Source organism: Vollenhovia emeryi, unplaced genomic scaffold (genome assembly GCF_000949405.1).
Source record: "Vollenhovia emeryi isolate VEMERY1.0 unplaced genomic scaffold, V.emery_V1.0 DF939174.1, whole genome shotgun sequence".
Classification (NCBI taxonomy): Eukaryota; Metazoa; Arthropoda; class Insecta; order Hymenoptera; family Formicidae; genus Vollenhovia; species Vollenhovia emeryi.
In genome coordinates this window covers 353,728-371,491 of record NW_011967192.1, presented here as the reverse complement: position 1 = coordinate 371,491, position 17,764 = coordinate 353,728, and the positions used below count along the sequence as shown (strand labels likewise).

General features: G+C 40.8%; 2 protein-coding genes across 3 annotated transcripts in view; one reads left to right on the top strand and one right to left on the bottom strand.

Annotated features, from left to right (window-relative positions):
- Window positions 1-4,946: 4,946 nt before the first annotated feature.
- LOC105563558 (leucine-rich repeats and immunoglobulin-like domains protein 3) lies at window positions 4,947-8,288 on the bottom strand. Of its 2 annotated transcripts, none has more exons than XM_012015227.1 (2): window positions 8,030-8,288; window positions 4,947-7,044 (listed from the first exon to the last, which is right to left on the bottom strand). In XM_012015227.1, exon 2 carries the CDS (start codon window positions 7,038-7,040, stop codon window positions 5,145-5,147), a length of 1,896 nt encoding a protein of 631 aa, XP_011870617.1. In that variant the 5' UTR covers window positions 7,041-7,044; window positions 8,030-8,288; the 3' UTR covers window positions 4,947-5,144. The 2 variants fall into 2 exon arrangements, with proteins under 2 accessions (XP_011870617.1, XP_011870618.1); XM_012015228.1 differs by lacking the exon at window positions 8,030-8,288 and adding an exon at window positions 7,383-7,501.
- A 7,348-nt stretch (window positions 8,289-15,636) lies between these two features.
- LOC105563557 (heparan sulfate 2-O-sulfotransferase pipe) overlaps window positions 15,637-17,764 on the top strand; it is a 30,964-nt gene continuing 28,836 nt past the window's right edge. The window contains exon 1 of the mRNA XM_012015226.1: window positions 15,637-16,343. Coding sequence (XP_011870616.1) covers window positions 16,294-16,343 — 50 coding nt within the window. The 5' untranslated portion in view covers window positions 15,637-16,293. The remainder of the gene's footprint in view (window positions 16,344-17,764) is intronic.

Below are 17,764 nucleotides of genomic sequence, written 5' to 3'. Positions count from 1 at the left end.
ATATCCATATGGGGCTGCATTCGCGAGATCATGCTGTCTCCCTTTGCACAGAGAACATGGAAGCGAAATCCATGTTTGCGAATTTTTTTGATAAAGTGTGCCCGATAACTCCAGGTATATATATATTTTTTAATGCAATTTTGCTGTACGCTGAGATACACCGATTAAAACATGTTATTTTCCACGGAACACATCAGGATATTTAATTCAAAATTCTTGCGCCAGATGATTATCATTCGTGACACAGAGACAACAATGTCTGACGTAATCTTCGCGAAAGCCGGCAGAACACACGGTGCGTATCTATTCGCGGCCACGGCAAGATTTTTATGGAGTAAATTATATAAGCGCTACTCTTATTAGACTAGATTGTCACACACACGTATGTAAGACGCTGCGTTTGACGATTACATAGCTTCGTCATGGATGAACAATTCTTCGCGCGGGTGTGTTATTAAACGATTATCTTGGAAAGCAGGTCACGCATGGCAGTATAATTGGCTCATCACGAGCGGTAAATCGTCTCTTCGGCTATTAATTTTTGCGATCAGGTCGCTGGCTTCGGTTCAACTCGCCGGTGTCACGCACGAGATGTTTCTCCTCAGCCGGATGATTATCAAGTCAGCGAACTGATTCAGGTCGCCAATTAAAGAAGGTACGTACTCGCCGCTGGAGAAACTTATACATATGTATGCGGAGGGTTGCTCGAATCCATTTTTTGACGAACGCCAGCGAACATGAATTTACATACATTTCCGATGGAAATTGAGTTTTACGGTCGTCCATATCGCTTTCACGGGTCTTCGGACATGATTGCGAGATGTCTTGTCATGTAAGGATCATTTATCAGAGATTAAATTGAAATTGCGATTCTGCTAACTTTGACATATCATGACTTAACGTTTATACTTGACGATTGTTTTCTTTTTACTACCGTTTATTGGATTAATCATGACTTTAGTATTTTTCTCCTCCATCACGCACTGTTTTATTTATGAGAATAAATTATTTGCGAGGAATCCTAACGTATAATTGTACCGGTTTCATTTAAAAGTACTTTTGAGAATTACATTTACGTATGATGTATAATATTATCGTGTGAACAAAATCTCCACAAATAAAGAACGGATTTAAAAGATTAAGAAGGAAGATGTGATCGTTAATTGCGGCAAATAATAGCGAAAATAATTATATAAATTTTGAATTAGCGTTCATCTAAAAATGTAAAAAAAAGCGATTGCTATCTTTCGCTCTCAAGTTACTGGCTTAATTTCTTTCCAAATTAATAATATCTGCACGAATACAGCCTATGTGTAGTTTTAATAATTATCAACTCAATACGCTGACCTGAAATATGTAAATGAAACGCATTAGAGCTTGTTGAGAAAAAAATTAGTTCCGTCCTGTTAATATCCTGTTCTTTCAAAGTGCATTGAAAACAATGTTTCAACCTCCTAAGGTATGTTGTTACCGCACGTTATAAAACTGTCGTCATAAAATTACAAATGGATTTAGAATAATGTCTACAATGATAACAGACGACACCTTCGTACACGTGAATGAATAAAACAAAGTTTGTAACAAGTGCTTGTAACAGTTTGGTACTAATTGTAAGTGGCGTGTTTAATTCCCAAGACAAATTCATTTTCGTGTGACTACATTATATAATCAGCTGGTTGGCTTAAATGAAGGCACGAGAAGCAATCAAGCGGCTTAAAAATTTTCCGGTCTTGTACCAGCTAAGGCGAAATGGTTCTCTCTGCCGGCGGCTGTTAAAAATACCGGAGCGATTCTCGGAGGTAATTACGCACAATTTCTTCGAGCATAGCGACCACCGCTTTCTATTAAGCGAAGTATTCCGCGAGCGCGCGATTTATGGATTTATGCAAAAGAATTGTCGAGAGACGAATTTATGCAGATGCGCCGGTCGTCGAGGTCAGGTCGACTGGTTATAAATGACAGTTATGAAACACGCAGCCAGTCCGAAAAGAAAATTAAGCGTCGAAAGTTCGTCCTCTCGGGTAACGTCGCTTAGGTCTCTAACCTTTCGATTTTATAGTTTGCAAATATCAAGATATGCGCGTCATATATCACGTCGCGTCGTTTATCTCCGATTTACATAATAGAATCTGGATACGTTACAGATAACTAACAGCATTATATCGTATCGCACGTATTCACGAAACGCGCAATCGTCCCTTTCACCGCGCGAAGATTAGAAAGCACTTAATTACATACGAAATAATTATAGTCATTCGCACAGTGCGCTGACGCTTATGGTTATCATTATCTGTGGCCTAATTCCTTTTTTAACAGAATACGCTCATTTTTAATACTACGCTATAACTCGGTAACCACAATTAAGTTGTTCAATCAATCGCCGTTATAAGTCGCTTATATAAAAAAATTATCTAATATAAAGGAAACTTGCTGTTACAGTGCTGCAGCATCAATATCGATAATTAAACTGTTGAGAATCTTCTGGCACTCGTTGATTATCAAAACAAAGAATTGGATATTTCGAAAGGAGAAACGACGTACGTACATGACGCATTGCTGCATCATCATTCATTTAGGATTCTGCGTTCGATCTAAAAACAATAAGACGAGCGATACAAAGTCATTATATTCAACGGGCGCACTGCTTTCTGGTCGTTACGTGCTATTGTCCATCAGCAGCTACGAAGGCCAACGAACCTCGGACACCAGGACCTTTCTCCTGCGAGTCAAGGTACCTTTGTCCTACTTATAGCATACCTTAAGAGATTCGACGGCACCCCCTTTTTCTTTCAGCCGACGTTCAGATCCACTGGCCGACATTCATTGAATTTCCACTCCTGCATTTCCTGCTTCGGACTGTTGAACTCATGGGTACGTATCTTACGCTTTCTGCGTGAGCTTTTCATCTTAAAGTCTTATTTTATCGGAAGACTTAATGATTACAATGTCCACATAAACAAAAGGATAATTATTGACGATTAATATAAGAATTGACATAAGCAATAGAAATATTAATTATGTTACTATTGTTATCTTCAATTTTTTCTATTTATTTCTATATCGAGCATTTTTTGTTTGTAAATTATAGCATGTATTTATTCAATAAAACTCACGATTTTATCTTCGAATTTGAATTCAACGATACAATGGAGATAGAAGATTTCTCTTGTACGATCGAATGCAAAGAGTGTTGGTTGTAAGTCAATTCGTAAAATTGGCGGCTCGACAGGTGAAATTTGGTAAGCCGCAAAGCTAGAATCTCTTGGTGTTTTATCATTACGCTAATAACCCGCAGGGGTTCGATAACTCTACGAAGTACCGTTGGCGAAACCGGAAGTGGCGGTGAGTATTCAGTGTCAATGCCACGAAATTGCCCGGGACCTTCGCTACGGAACGGGAAGCACCCGGTATGTGAGAACCAGCGCTTCTTCGACAGACCTCGGTCGCCGTGAAATCGTAACCGGCGGTTCATTCGAGCAGGAAACCGGACGCGAGTGTACCTTTTTATATCCGCGATTCGGGCTTTTAAGCAGAGGTGGTTGAAGAAGAAAGCCGTGGGGAGTCATTAAGCTCACGCCAATTAGCCGTGCGCGGTTATCATCGTAAGTGTGCGATCGCTGTTGAGAAATGCAACAAAGACGCGAGTCCTATCTGCTCGAGGATCTAACCCGAACCCCCCCGAGATCCAATTAAACAAATCGACTCGTCAGATCGTACCGCCGGGCACCACGAAGAACTTGCCTGCTTAAGGAAGGGAAGATCGCTGCGCTTTACGAGCGCGCTCAAGGTTTATCCGCGAGTTAATTAAAGCCGAGGAATACGTGTTACGTAATTACGTACGCCGACTAGCGCCTTCCGGTTTACGGTGGAAACGCCGTCTGTTTTGTCACACATAATTGTCACGATCGATGCGGCGTGAAACGAGATTATCCGGTTCCAATGAAATTATAGTATAGTAGAGCGGTCGTCTGGGCCTGAGCTCGTTGAAAATTATACCGGTTTCAATCCCTGGCTCGGTCAGTCGCAAAATAACAGAGGTCATTACATGTGTAACGCATATACGTATACCACGAGATGATCCCACTTAAACCGGTCGTCTGACCTATACGTGACCAACTTTTTAAATTTCAGGTACATTTCTTTTTATTTTCTTTCTAAATTGCTTCATATTTACGCGTACGTATATACGCAACCAATCAAACTCGAAAAGGGACGAAACCGTCTTTCGGTCCTCAATTTTCAGTCACGAAGGCGACGCTCGATTACTCAATTTGCTTATACAACGCTTCGGTCGCGATGTACCGTTAGTCGATCGAGGTGAAAAAAAATGGAAAAATTTCTAACAGCGTACCGACCTTCAAACGGATCTCAAGAGCCCGGCGGACTTGGAAGTTGAAAGGTTTCACGTGAAAGTCAAGGCCAACCGGTTGCGTGTTGCACGTTTCATCTCGTATGGACAGATTTTATTATTATTATTATTATTTTTGCAATTTTACACGCGGGCGTTCGGTGAAAGCGAATCGTCGATCACTTTTGCGAAAATTACCCTGTCCGATTTCCTTTCTTGGATGAATATTAACACGATTATAAACGGTTCCGTCGAGCGATCGCACGAAGAAGCCCCGATTGATACACATTAAGAGAAATAGCATACAATCGTTTGTAATGATAGCGTAAATTATGCATGATTGATAATTTACAATTTCACTTCATCGTGGTTTCGTTTTCTTGAAAGTACAGAATTGTAGCAAAATAATTATATATTAGAAGAAATACGGGTGAAAGTAACGAAAAGTTATATTTTTCGAGAGAAAATATTTACTTTATAAAATGTCGTTAAACCGTTGCCCTAAAAGTTGCATGCATTAAAATATTCACGTTGCGGTAACACGGCTTTACTTCAATGAATTGTGCAAAGATTTAATCATAGATCTCTTGGACATCGTTGATCAATGTTGCTAGGTAAAATGAAAACTGGCCGTTTATAAAATTTGTATGAATATTTATTTCGGATGATAGCCAACTTATTGTGTCATTTAGCGAAATTAAGCTTTCTGTAAATGTTCGTGAATTGATAACCAGTAATTTTTCAAGAACATTTAAGACCGAAGAGATACGTACGAGAGTCGTAAAAAGAAAGAGTTTTAAACATCATCGAAAACTCCGCCTTGTATCTCCTTCAACTTGTTCTTGTAGATATACAAGCTGGTACCAAAGGCGGTATTGAGACCATGAAGAGCGCCGTTTTCCAGCTTCTGGAAGGGATTCGTGGATATATCCAAGATATAAAGACTTCCCAAATTTTTGCAAGCGCCCTTGCGAATCTCGGATATTTGATTTTCTGAAAGCCAGAGGCGCCTTAACCGGCTCAAGCCCTCGTAGCTGTCACCCTCGATGGTCGTCAAAGAGTTGTTGTTCAAATACAAATCCTTCAGGGTAGGCAGGTCGAAGGCACCACGCATTATGTTAGAGATTCTGTTTCCGGTCAAGGATAAGGTGGATGTCGGAGTTTGAACGAAATTGCCCTCTTCGAGAATGTCGATCTCATTATGATCGAGATGCAGGGAGTCCACGGATTGCGCTAGATCGGCAAATAAAGTGGCTTTGGCGATCTTGTTATTGGCGAGATTCAATTGCCTTAGACCTATCAGCTCAGCGAGGGTTCCCTTCTGCAGATCGCGTATAGAATTGTGGCGGAGATCGAGCGTCTGTAGCGTCGTCAAGCCTCTGAAGGCGCTCGGCCCGATCGTCCTTATACCATTCCCCGTTAACGATAGCGTCAGCAAAGATGTCAGACCTTGGAAGGCGTCGTTCTGCAACGCTTCGATTTTGTTGTCATCGAGATACAGATAGTTCAGACGGGAGAACTTGGAGAACGCGCCGTCGGGGATAGAGATTATATGATTTCCGTTCGCTAGAAGCACTGTCAGGGTGTTCGGCAGACTGTAGACAAAATTCAGGCTTTGCAACTGATTACCGGCTAGATACAATTCGTGCAGATTCGTCTTTGCTAGCGCGCCCTCCTCGATCTCCTCGATCAGATTGTTCCTCAAGTTAAGCACATTCAGGTGATCGTTCTCGATCACTTGACTCCAGATCCTGCGTATTTTGTTCCCTTGAAAGTTCACATACGTCAGACTTGACGGCAGATTGTTCAATGTCTCCCTCGTGATCTCAGCGATCTCATTGTTCGTCAGGTCCAGTGATGTAATCGGCAGAGATTGCAACCGATACCAGTCTTCCTGGAAAGCCTTAATACCCAGCTCGGCAAGATTCACTTGCATCGTGATATCGATTGGCACTTGCACGCATCCTTCAACGAGTTCCTCGTCCTTGGAAAAAATTTCCAGTGATATCACGACACCATCAGACCTGCAAATTTTCACTCGGGTACGCTCGCTAAAGGTTTCATCTGGAGGCTCCGTGATTATCGCAGCCTTGTCGACTTTCTGCTCCTTCTCTTCGCTCTCCTTTGCTAGATTTCCCTGTTCTTGCATCGCCGCCAGTCGCTTTATTTCCTCGGTCTCTTTAAGGAAGGAATTAGCGAACGCGCCCGTGCTGATGCTCCAGAGAATATTCCCGTCGGTGAGAATACGGACAGATTTGGTGAGGCCGAATAAGTGGCCTCTCCCGAAGTGTCTGACAGGGTTGTGAGAAATATCCAGCGACTGCAGATTCTCCAAGCCGACGAATAGGTTCCGGACATTCGATATTTGATTGTTTGACAACGACAAGCTCTTCAGTTTTGTCAGATTGGAGAAGACGAAGTCCGGCAGAGAAGTCAACGAATTGTTGGAAAGTACGATGGATTCTACGTCAAGTGCGTTGGCGAAGGCATTTTTCTCCAGTGCGTGAAGACCCGGAAAATTTGACAAATTCAATTGTTTCTGATCGGAATTTTCAGCGAATCGAACATGTTTCAAGGTGCCGTTGTCAATGTCCACGACGAAATTCTTCGAAGTATCCGCTCCACCGATTCTTCCAGCTTCTACAGACACGGCCGCCGCTAGAGGCAGCAAGCATATGATGAGGGACAGCATCGTCCTAAAAACAAAACTAATGGCTTTCTCTTCTACAAACCCTCGCGTTTCGATACATGAGATACAATGTCAGCAACTTATGTATTATATAAATTGAAAATGATGTATGTACGTATTATTAAAATTAATAATTTATAGTTGTAGCGGTAATTTACGGGCTCACAAAGAATAGACGAAGAATAACTCGAGTCTTGTCTTCATAATTTCATTTTCAAATGTTTTTATGTTATTTTCATAACAAGCGGAAGTGATAATTTCGCTGTGCGATAATTAAAAAAAAGAAGTGTAGTACTCGTTAAATATGTTATCTTAATTTTTATTAAGTTAATCACAGTGAGAAACCTCAGGACGTTGACTAGGATTCCACGCTGATAGCTGAAGAAAATTCTGCAGTAGACGCACCAAAGAATCCCACGCTTCGAGACTATTTTGCGACACTCCTTATGATAGTCGGCTCTCGCGTATATGGTCGTAATTACAACGATCCTGATAAACGACGCCTTAGATCATTCTCCGAAACTTATGTCGGATATTATAGAAACCGGTTGCGCAACTCAAAGTCGGGATGCACAAATTACATAATTTATAATATTTCCCGATAATTTCCGGAAGCACGTGCATTCCAATAGCATCGGTGAACAATCCTCGTCGCTTCGCAATTTCGCGAGAACGTTACAAATCCAAGATTCGAGTTACGAAGAATTCAAGTGAGAATTAAACTATCCGCATACTTTGTAAAGTGCATTTTAAACACAAAACCGTATTCGAAGTCCATTATAAGGGTAAAATTGTGTTTCAGATCTATTTCAGGTACAAGATTACAATATTTGTAGTAAAGTGACCTCTATATAAATGGCGAATACTCCGTTTTCACTCCAAACTCTTCACGCAACGGTCGTCGTCGTTCTTTTTTGTGGTTAATGCATCGTGGCAACTTCAGTTAACGTGAATCACGTCGTTACATTCACGTAAGAACATGTTCCACTTACCGATCAATCGGCTAAAGCCACAGAAAGCCGCGGAAGTTGCCGAGGATCCCTCCTGTCTTCGGACGCAGACAGACAAAGACTACCTGCGTTTCTATTCCTGGCGGACAACGCGTGGCGAGATTCCTCAGGACGAGGTAATCACGAAAACAGGTCTTGCAAGCCTTTATAGTCGAATCTCGTGCGTGTACAGATTCCTAGATGCGTATGTAAAAGACGGGCGCACTCGGTAGGCGATCTCTCGAAAAAGGAGGATAAATCCTTGTCTCGAGTCCTCGCCCACGGCGATTCGCTTTATAAGTCCGTCGACACCCGAGTTCTATGACGCATTCTGCCGCCGAGAAACGAGGAAGATGAATGGCACGAGCCGCGTGATCCTCCTCGAATTAAACCACTTCGTCACGCGTTAATCGACGTCCAGGAAACTAGACTTTTTGCTTAGGAAATTGGAGTTCGGTTCGACGAGTGGTCCAATTGTAGAATCGAACTCTAGCTCCTATTAGCACGCGCTACGAACATCCTTTTTTTTTATTTTAACCGTCTGTCGTTTTTATCAACATCCGGGAATACTTTTTGTTTTCAAATTGTGAAAGAACGCCGCGTTACGTCACTCGGGTAGACTTGATTATAACGTGATAAAAGACGTTAATCCTGTTTTCGAGCCAGAGTATTCAGACAAACAATTTAACGTGGAAATAAAGGTCGAGTTGCGCATTCATTAAATTTGATACGCTACATTTTGATGGCGATTTTATTCAAAACTCTTGTATAAATCAAAAAGCATTTGCTAATTGTATATTAATCAAGGGGAATTTTTTAAAAATCGACCAAACTTGCAAAAATGGTGTTTATTTTTGTCACGACGTTTCGACCCCTTTATCGGCTCCCTTTTAGGTACAATCTAAAGTTGACCGAACATTTTTATTTATATCGAAACAGAATGGGTTCATGAGTCTGTGGTAGTAAATTTCTAATATCATATGTCTCGGTAGTCAGTGGATTTATAATGATGTCAATTTCTAAAATTTCCAAGTAGCAACCGCGTACGTTTGCGCATCTTGAATAAAACTAGTTAAAAGGGATCGAAACGTCGTGACATTTCAATTACATACATTGTTGTATAAATACTGTGTTAAAAATCAATCTGAATAATACTGTAATCAGATATTATATACAATGTATGTATATACTGAGTTAATACATATTTACATATATTTCTTTATCTATTGTATATACATATACACATAATAATACAAGTCCCTTTCTCAAAAAGAGATATTAACAGCGCGAATGTCGTTAATATCAAACAGTTGATGCCTCTTTTCCACGATGCCGATTTTTCCCGAAGCGCGGTGTGCTTCACTTCTCTTTTAGATTCACAGTAAATGAAGATTTGCAGTTTAGAAATATACATTCGTATGCACTAACTATTGAGGTAAAATCTCTAATCTTAGTAATTAGAATTTAAGTAACAACGATTTTTGTTTCGAAACATTTTCTCGGTTAAACAGAATTGATCGTTAATTTAATCAATACCAATAAGTCCGCGGAATGATACGCAAAGCGTAGTAACAGTCACGGAACAAAGTAATGTAAACTATTAAGAACAGTATTTTCAATTCGTAGGCGGGACAAAAACTCTCAACGTTCGTTGTTGTTTTTCTATCGGCACGGTGTCGTACGACGTTACGCGGGCCATTGTTTACCCGAAGGTCGCCACGCTATCATTCGCTCGCCGAACGTCGAGCCGGCAAGCAGTGGCGAGAGTCGCTCCGTGCGTGATATTACTTTTACGTTATCGGTTTCCAAGACTCGATCGCGATGAATATAGGGATAAAACGCTATTGAATTGCACACCTTTATTAGTAACAAGTAACGTTCCTCTATTAATTATTAAGTTTCTACAACTTGTAATGAGAAACGAATTGTATGTTGAGGCGATCTAAAATATGAATGTAAACCGTGGTACTTTGTCGCGGTTACATCTCGTTTACGCACCGCGCTTTTAATTATCTATCGATTTCGTGTAATCTGTTCTGTAATTTTCGGGAAAAGAGACTTGTAATTCGCTCTGTCGTTCTTCGCAACTTGAACGGGCAGGATTATGCTTCCGATGCTCGCGTTGAGTTTCATATCGCCAATTCAAAAGTGATTTATCCATTATCCTATTCTTCCGAGTCAAATTCATCGCGTATTTCACATCACGCACGGGAGTGCCCGAAATTTCGCGCGATCGATGATTTTCGCGAGTGAGTGTTGTGTAAGTGCAACAAGGAAATCTGAGAGGTGGAGGAGGAGGCTTAGAAGGCATCGGGCAACAGCGGAGAAATCATGAGGTAAGTGTCTTACATTTTTAATATCCAATATATTAATTATGAAAATACAGCGTGTAATATCGAGACAAATATTGCAAATAACGATGGTAACCATATCGATTGTCCGGCGAGCATAATAAAATAAATCTTTTAAATATTTTGTACATATGTGCATGTTATCGAACGATATCTAACTCACATTTACGTTATATGTGATCGGCTAGGGACAAAGTTCGTATCTGCTTACGAATCCGAGTTAAATATACTCAGATACGATTAGATATATACATTTTTCCCCCGGGAAGGTATATTCGCGAGTACGGGATTTGAAACCGTAAAGGATAATGAAATATTGAAACACGCTGTTGCGTGCACATTTAATATTTCCTCCACGGACACGTTAGATAATATATTTATCTAACTCCAAGTGCGCGCATTTCCCTATACTTAAACACGGGTATACGACATTCCTCTCAAGATGAATGAAGGCTCCCGCGCACAAATTGCCACGTATCACGTGAGAGATTTAGTTTCCAGTGGAAACATTCTTGGAAATGCATCATACACGACTCGATGATGCTTGATAAAGGGGGCTTCTGTGCCACTCGATGGACCAAATACCATTAAACTGGCTACCGACTGATCCGGTATTTCGCGCGGACGCACATCGAGAGCTCAATGCCGCGCCGATCGAATCGGCGCGACCGGTTCGATCTTCCACGCACCGTGATTTCTCGCAACGCGAGACAAATTTTACCCGCTTAGGTCCGGTTTCACCGACGTTGTTTAACTTTAAGCTTAACTTAAATTCGTTCTTTGCCTCCTGCCAACTGTTACTTTAGAAAGAGCCAAATGAAACTACTTGTATAAGGTTAAAGTTAAGCGACGTTTGGTGAAACCGGACCTTAGCCGAACGCGGAGCTGCCTCGCCGCTAATTTCTAATGTTCGTGATCGGAGACGAAGAGAGGGTCGTTTCGCCTCTCGCGGCGCAAAGCAGGCCCCAGCCGCCAAGAGGTCGTCGTACTTCCGGAAACCGGCTCGTGCCTTCCGCTATGAGAACCACTGGATTCGCCGGATCATGGTTATTACGCGGGTATAAGAGCGCGGCCATTCGTACCGGCGGGTTCGCACTTCTCTCACGGTTCCATTCACAAAAAACTAGCCGATACAGCTCACGTGCGATCAGTTAATTAAGTTTGTTGCACACGTGTACGCACCGACAGTGTCGAAGGTTGAGGCGATATCTCGCATACGTTAGTCCGCTAGTGTAATGTGCCATCTCTCTTTTCCTCTCTATGAGCGATCACGCATTACATTTCTTTCCTGTTTGCCATTACTTGGAACTGCCTTCCCCGGGGGAAGGATTAGAGGAGTAGTAGTCGTTTCCGCAAGATTCGAATTCGGCCTTGAACTCGTCTTTAAAAAATTGCGCCGCCGTCGTTACAGTCACAGAAGAAAAAATGATAAACGCTTTTAGATATGCAAATAATAAACTTTACAATAAAGATTAACGGTCTTAAAATATGTACCAAAAAAATTGCACGTGTATGTGTAAAACTTAATTTTACTGTGCTACATCTTTTCTAAGCCTTTCTTTTATCTATAATTTTAATTTTCTTTCACGCGTTTTTCGGCATCGTCCGCCATATATTCTCTGTGTGCCAAGGTTTGTCACATCGTTTGTAAATATTATTCCGTCTAAATGTCGAATCACGTAACGATAAAGCTTACAAATTATAGCGGATATAAAGAAAAGATAATTTCTGAACACCAGGTTCCCAACGTTCACTATCTGGCGCGGAATCGCGACGATTACGTGCTATTTCCAACTTACTCTTACAAGAAAAAACATGGCTCTTCATTCTCGGAATTAATATTTCACGGATCACGAGACCTACAGGTGTCAGCGTACTATCCTCGCACAAATTGCCAAGTACTAATTAACCACATGCAAATTTATGTTAAGTCGTCTCGAGATGAATAAATTAGGTAAAGTGAATAATGTGTCCGATAAAAAGAGGGTAGGAAGAATTCTTCCCCCGGCTCGGGATCCGTTACAATTGTGTCAAATAATTAATGACCTTGGCCGTGCTGTGGCTGGCTGCGTAGGCTCCAGGGTACAGTAATTAAATTCATAAAGACAAATCTTCTCGATCTTATATTAAGTGACAGTTTTAGATAACAAAACTGTTCCCGTTCTCTTCCGTAACAATTTTACTACAGCGCGTAAGTCCCACAATACGTTGCGCAATAAGATTTTCCTTCGGCGAGTAGTGAAATCTCTCTCCACAAATAAAAAAGAAACTTAAGATTTGAAAAACACAATGAATGAAACGTACAAAGATGTGAAGAGTCAATCTTCCCTTTCACGATTCTTTATCTCAAGACCTGAGAACTCTAAGGTTGCGTACAACATTTCCTGGCAAACAATTATCGGTCGAATAGTAATTATGCGTGAGGCGCCAAGTCATAATACCTAATTGAATTGTACGCAACGACGTACAATTGAACCCAAGTAATAATATCATACATGCGAATGCCGGCCTTGCATTGTTGCCTAGGTACGCAGCGATGTAAAGGAACAGCGTGCCATTGTCTCGAGAATTTCTTTGATGGCAATCTCATTCGATATTGATGTGGCCATGCTAATCGCTCGAATACGAAATTCTATGCAGTTTCTAAGTGTTCTAACTCCCATCCTGCCATTGTGGTATATTGAAAACGGGAAATCGGGTGGGAGCTCAAAGGTGTTGAGCATTTTAAGTATGAGTTTGCAGTTTCATTTTTTGTTTTATTGTTAGACATCATTTTCATGTTTCCGTTATTCATTGGTTTAACTTCAGGGATTTTCTAAAAAGTTTCTCCGTCGAAAGAGTATAATATCTAGTTAATGTCTTTTCACTTTAAATAAAATCAAAATAAGATGCTAAATATTCTTTCAGTCTTACTTTTTGAATCAAATTATTTAGAAAAATTTATATTTGCTAGCAAGGGCAATAAATTATCATAAAGTTTTTTTTGCGCGAAAAAATAAGCAGCATTTACTTTCTTCAATTAAACAATTTGTATTTGTATATTTTTTGACAAAATTAAAGCCACTATTAAATACAATCGAAGCATTTATTTAAAAATAAAACAAAATACCACCGACACAAATTTTGAAGATTATTAGCTGTAAAAAATATATGCTATCAAATAATTGTACGATAACTTTCGATTATTTTATTTTTGTACCAACAGAATTAATGTAGCATCACTTTAATAATCTCTGTATATCTGTACTCAATCCTAGATTATATTTATATTTAAAAAAAAGTGTTAATTAAGGGAAAATGCAAAATATGATATAATTCTGTAATAACTTTAATAGTAAAGAGTAAGCAAATAATTCTTATAAAGCAAAATATGTGTGACATTATACTAAGTATTGTAATTTCACTTATTTTTAAATTAACCATTTAGCTTTCTGCTACCTAACATTTTCGGATATTTATTCTAAGTATCTTGTAACATTGTACATTTATCATGCTACACGCAACGCGCTTATCGTTGAGGATATCGAAGATGAGAGGAGAAATGGACTACGTGCGCGTGCGGCAACATGCATTTTCTTGCTACAAGCTCTTAGGGTTTCAAGTGTAAATATTACGAAACAAATTACATGTCTCACATTCTGCATATTCATATACATGTGTCGTCTGCAAAAGCGCGATTCTGTTCGCATTATAAAGAACTTGTTGAACTTCTATTTTTAAGAATTATCAATATCACAATTTTTGGAAATTTCTTTTGGTGGCGTATTAAAAAAAATTTTTTTTTAATTACGTGCAATCTCCCGGCTAGAGTTTAATTCACCGGAAGAAGATCTGTGTTTATAATTTTTCTAAGGAACATTCTTATCTTTCTCATCTTCCCAAAATTTACTAATCAAAAATCAGCGCTGTTCGATGTATACATTAGCATCTTATGAAGTCCTCGATCATTAAATTATTGGCTTTAATAGAATGCGCGCAGCCTGTGTTACTTTCATGAGAATTTCTATCCGATCGCGATGGCTAATAAATGCGGCAGCGAGCACTAAATCATCGCTCGGAAGAGTGCGTGTCTTATTAAATGTAGCTAATGCGCGTGATATATGTGTAGCGATAGGAAATTCATTTTATTGACTCGTTTAAAACTGTTATGATAAATTTGACTGCGACCATCTGGAAACTTACGCGGCTGCACTTAAATTTCTTCCGCTTCGGAATGTCATTACCTCAAAATTATTCCGGCATTACGCTGTGCCTTCGTACGAGTAGTAGTTAATAAACATTAGCTGTTAGTGGCTAATGTTTATTAATAAATTTCTACACGAAGGAAAAACGCTCAATAATTATTACTAGTTCTAACGTTTCACGTGGTTCCAAATATCTCACGCGAATTACTCAAGATTAATATATAAGATTAAATCAGGTAATATGAGTGTGTTGCACCCTGTTTCAAAAAATTATATTTAAATTATTATTTAAAAATTATCTTAAGTCGTGTTTTACAGAGAATTTTTTCTTAAAATTTATCCTGAAAATTATGTAATCGTGGAACAATACGGCATTTCGAAGAACTTTATGAGAGTTCTTTGAACTTTTACTAGTAAAATGTATGAAAAATTTTCAGAAAACTCATAAAGTTCGTCAAAATGCCATGTTGTCCCACGATTACACGATTTTAAAAGAAAATTCTCTCCGTGTCCATTGGATTATTTCATTCGCATCTATTATGCATATTCGAGAGAAACACTTGCAAAATAATTTAAGATTTTTGTTTGTACAAGGGCGAGTCTATTTAAAATTACAGCGAAAAGACGCAAAAGAAGTGACAGAGAAGAGCTCGTGGCTTTATTTGTCCCGAGGACAACTGAATGTGAATTTAAAATTTAAAGCTGGCTATTTAAACCTATCTTGGTCATGCCTTATGCAGTCTCTTGCGCGAATCCGAAGATATTTACATACGCATATAGAATGCGAGCGTTTGGTGCAACATTACGCACACTTGTGTCGAAAAGAGGGCACCAGCACGCATCAGCCCGGTCACCTTAATTTACTCCCGAAAACGAACGTCTCTTCCCTTCACCGTGCAGCCGAGTGGAAGCGTAGTGGAAGCGGCCCCGGAACAGCGGGGGCCCGGTGGGATAGCACGGCGAATGTGGAGTAGAATCGCGGCATTACGTGCCACCGAGTAACGGAGCGCGGACGCGGAATAGAGCGTATCGCGTGTCGTCTTCGTGTTTCCCGTCCACGCGGTACCGAGGCACCGAATCGGCCAAGAAAAGCGGCAGTCGCGTGTCGACCAGCGGACAGGTCGGTGCAGAAGCGAGCGGATGCGCCTCTCTGTTCTCCACCGCGTAACTCCCGCGAGCGCGGCCGCACGTTTGCCGGAAGACCGATGACTGAAAAGATCCGCGGTGACTGTGGCCGCGCGCGCGTTTCGACACCCGGAACCCGTACGAACTTCCGACCCGGCGCCGCCGTCGATTCCAACGAGATTGCATCGGCCACGATGTCGCAAAGCTGCTCCGGCGGCGCGCGCGCTCGCTGAGGAAGACCGATCGGCGAGCCGATCGAGGATGTTGACCTGGTAGCGGGTGTTGATCGACGGGAAAATCGCTCGCTTGTGGGAATCCAACGGTCTACGTTTACAGCTGTCGGCGAACGTTAACGTTCGATCGATAGATCTTTTTGTCGATCGTCGTCGTCGTCGTCATTCAGCAGTGGTTAAGTGAATGGACTTTATGAGTGAGCGTTGTCGTAGCTCGGCAGCATCGGCCGGAAGACACGAGTGCCCGGCGACGGCAGATCGTCCTCCAATGGATCGCACGTGACCACCGCGATCTCGTGGGATATCGAGTCCGATTGCCCTCCGAGAGGGACGTCTTCCCGTGGAAGAGGCCAGATTTCGAAAGGCGCGGCAGGATGCCGAAGGAGAACATGTGGCGGCAGAGGAGAGTGCCCGTTCCCAAGAGGTAAGGAGGCTATCTCGGGACGCGATTAACCGCGGCGTTAAAGGCGCCTAATTACGCGCGTGCGATTAACATCTTCTACGATGTCATCAATATTTATCTGCGCGTAGAGCATGAGAGTGCACGAAGGGATACCGTATCTCGCCGGTGTATTTCCTCTATAACGAGCCGAGGTATTTAACCGTTAAGCACGCTGGTGACTCAATCTTGGCCAACGATCATCCACCTTCTCGCCGGATCAGGCTGTTACCATGACTTTGTCCTTCTTTTCGTGAGACGCGATTTTCAACATTGCATTGGGCCATGTAAAAATATTCAAAATGGACAAGATATTACCTGTCTGTTTTCCAATTCGTTACGCAGAGAGAACTTTCTCTTAAAATTTATCCTGCAAATCATATAAACGTGGGGGCAACATGGCGTTTCCAATATTTTTATAAGACTTTTTTTTCCAGGGTAAATTTTCGAAGAAAATTCTCTCCGTGTAAGAAAAACACAAGCTTCTTTAACAAGAAATAGTCTGCTTTTCGGTTTGATTTATGAATTTGCCGGCACTATCTCTTAAATCGTTCATTTTTATCTCGAAAGATGGGACACCGTTAACGAATAAAATGGAAAAGAAAGTCGGAATATAAAATGGGACATAAATTTCAGGTGGCAAATTGTGTGATTTTGATTTCTTTCAAGAGACACAATTCCACATATGCGACGATCGTATAATTTATGCACGTATCTCTGAATGCATATAAAATTCAGTTATAAGCATAATAAACTTTATCGCTGTAGAAAGCAAATGGCTATTTTTACGAATCGCATTCGTAACGAATATTTCACATTCCTTCTCCTCTATGTATTATAATATGGAATACAATTACACCATTATCATTATTCATTCACCTAATTTACATACGCTGGCCATGATGCACGTAGCGCAATGCAGAGCATTTTACTGTCGTAATCTAATTTTAGCATAAACTTTTACTTAATGCTATTCTTTTTAAACATTATATGAGACATAAATTTGCAGACATTCTCTTCAAACATGAAACTAGTATAAAATAACTTCATTTGCGTTTCTCTTAGAAGTACAGCAAGAAATATTTTTAGAAAAAGAATTGATCCCGGATCGGGGAAAAAATGTCGATAACTTTCCGGCCGTATACTCGCCAATAACGGACTATCCTAGATACCTCACGCTGCATGTTATAAAAAATGCGAGAAAGTTGGCGACAGCGAGAGAAATACTTAATTCCAGCGCTCGGATGTTCTTTTATCAGTCGTGTGCGAATTGGCGACGCGATGGACGGTCACGGCGCAAGTGATTTTACGTAAAGTTTCCCGTTTCGCCTCATGAATATGTCATTACTTCCCTCGCATAGATATAAAGTTAACGGCGCAAAGGGAATAGCGCCGAACATCGCGTT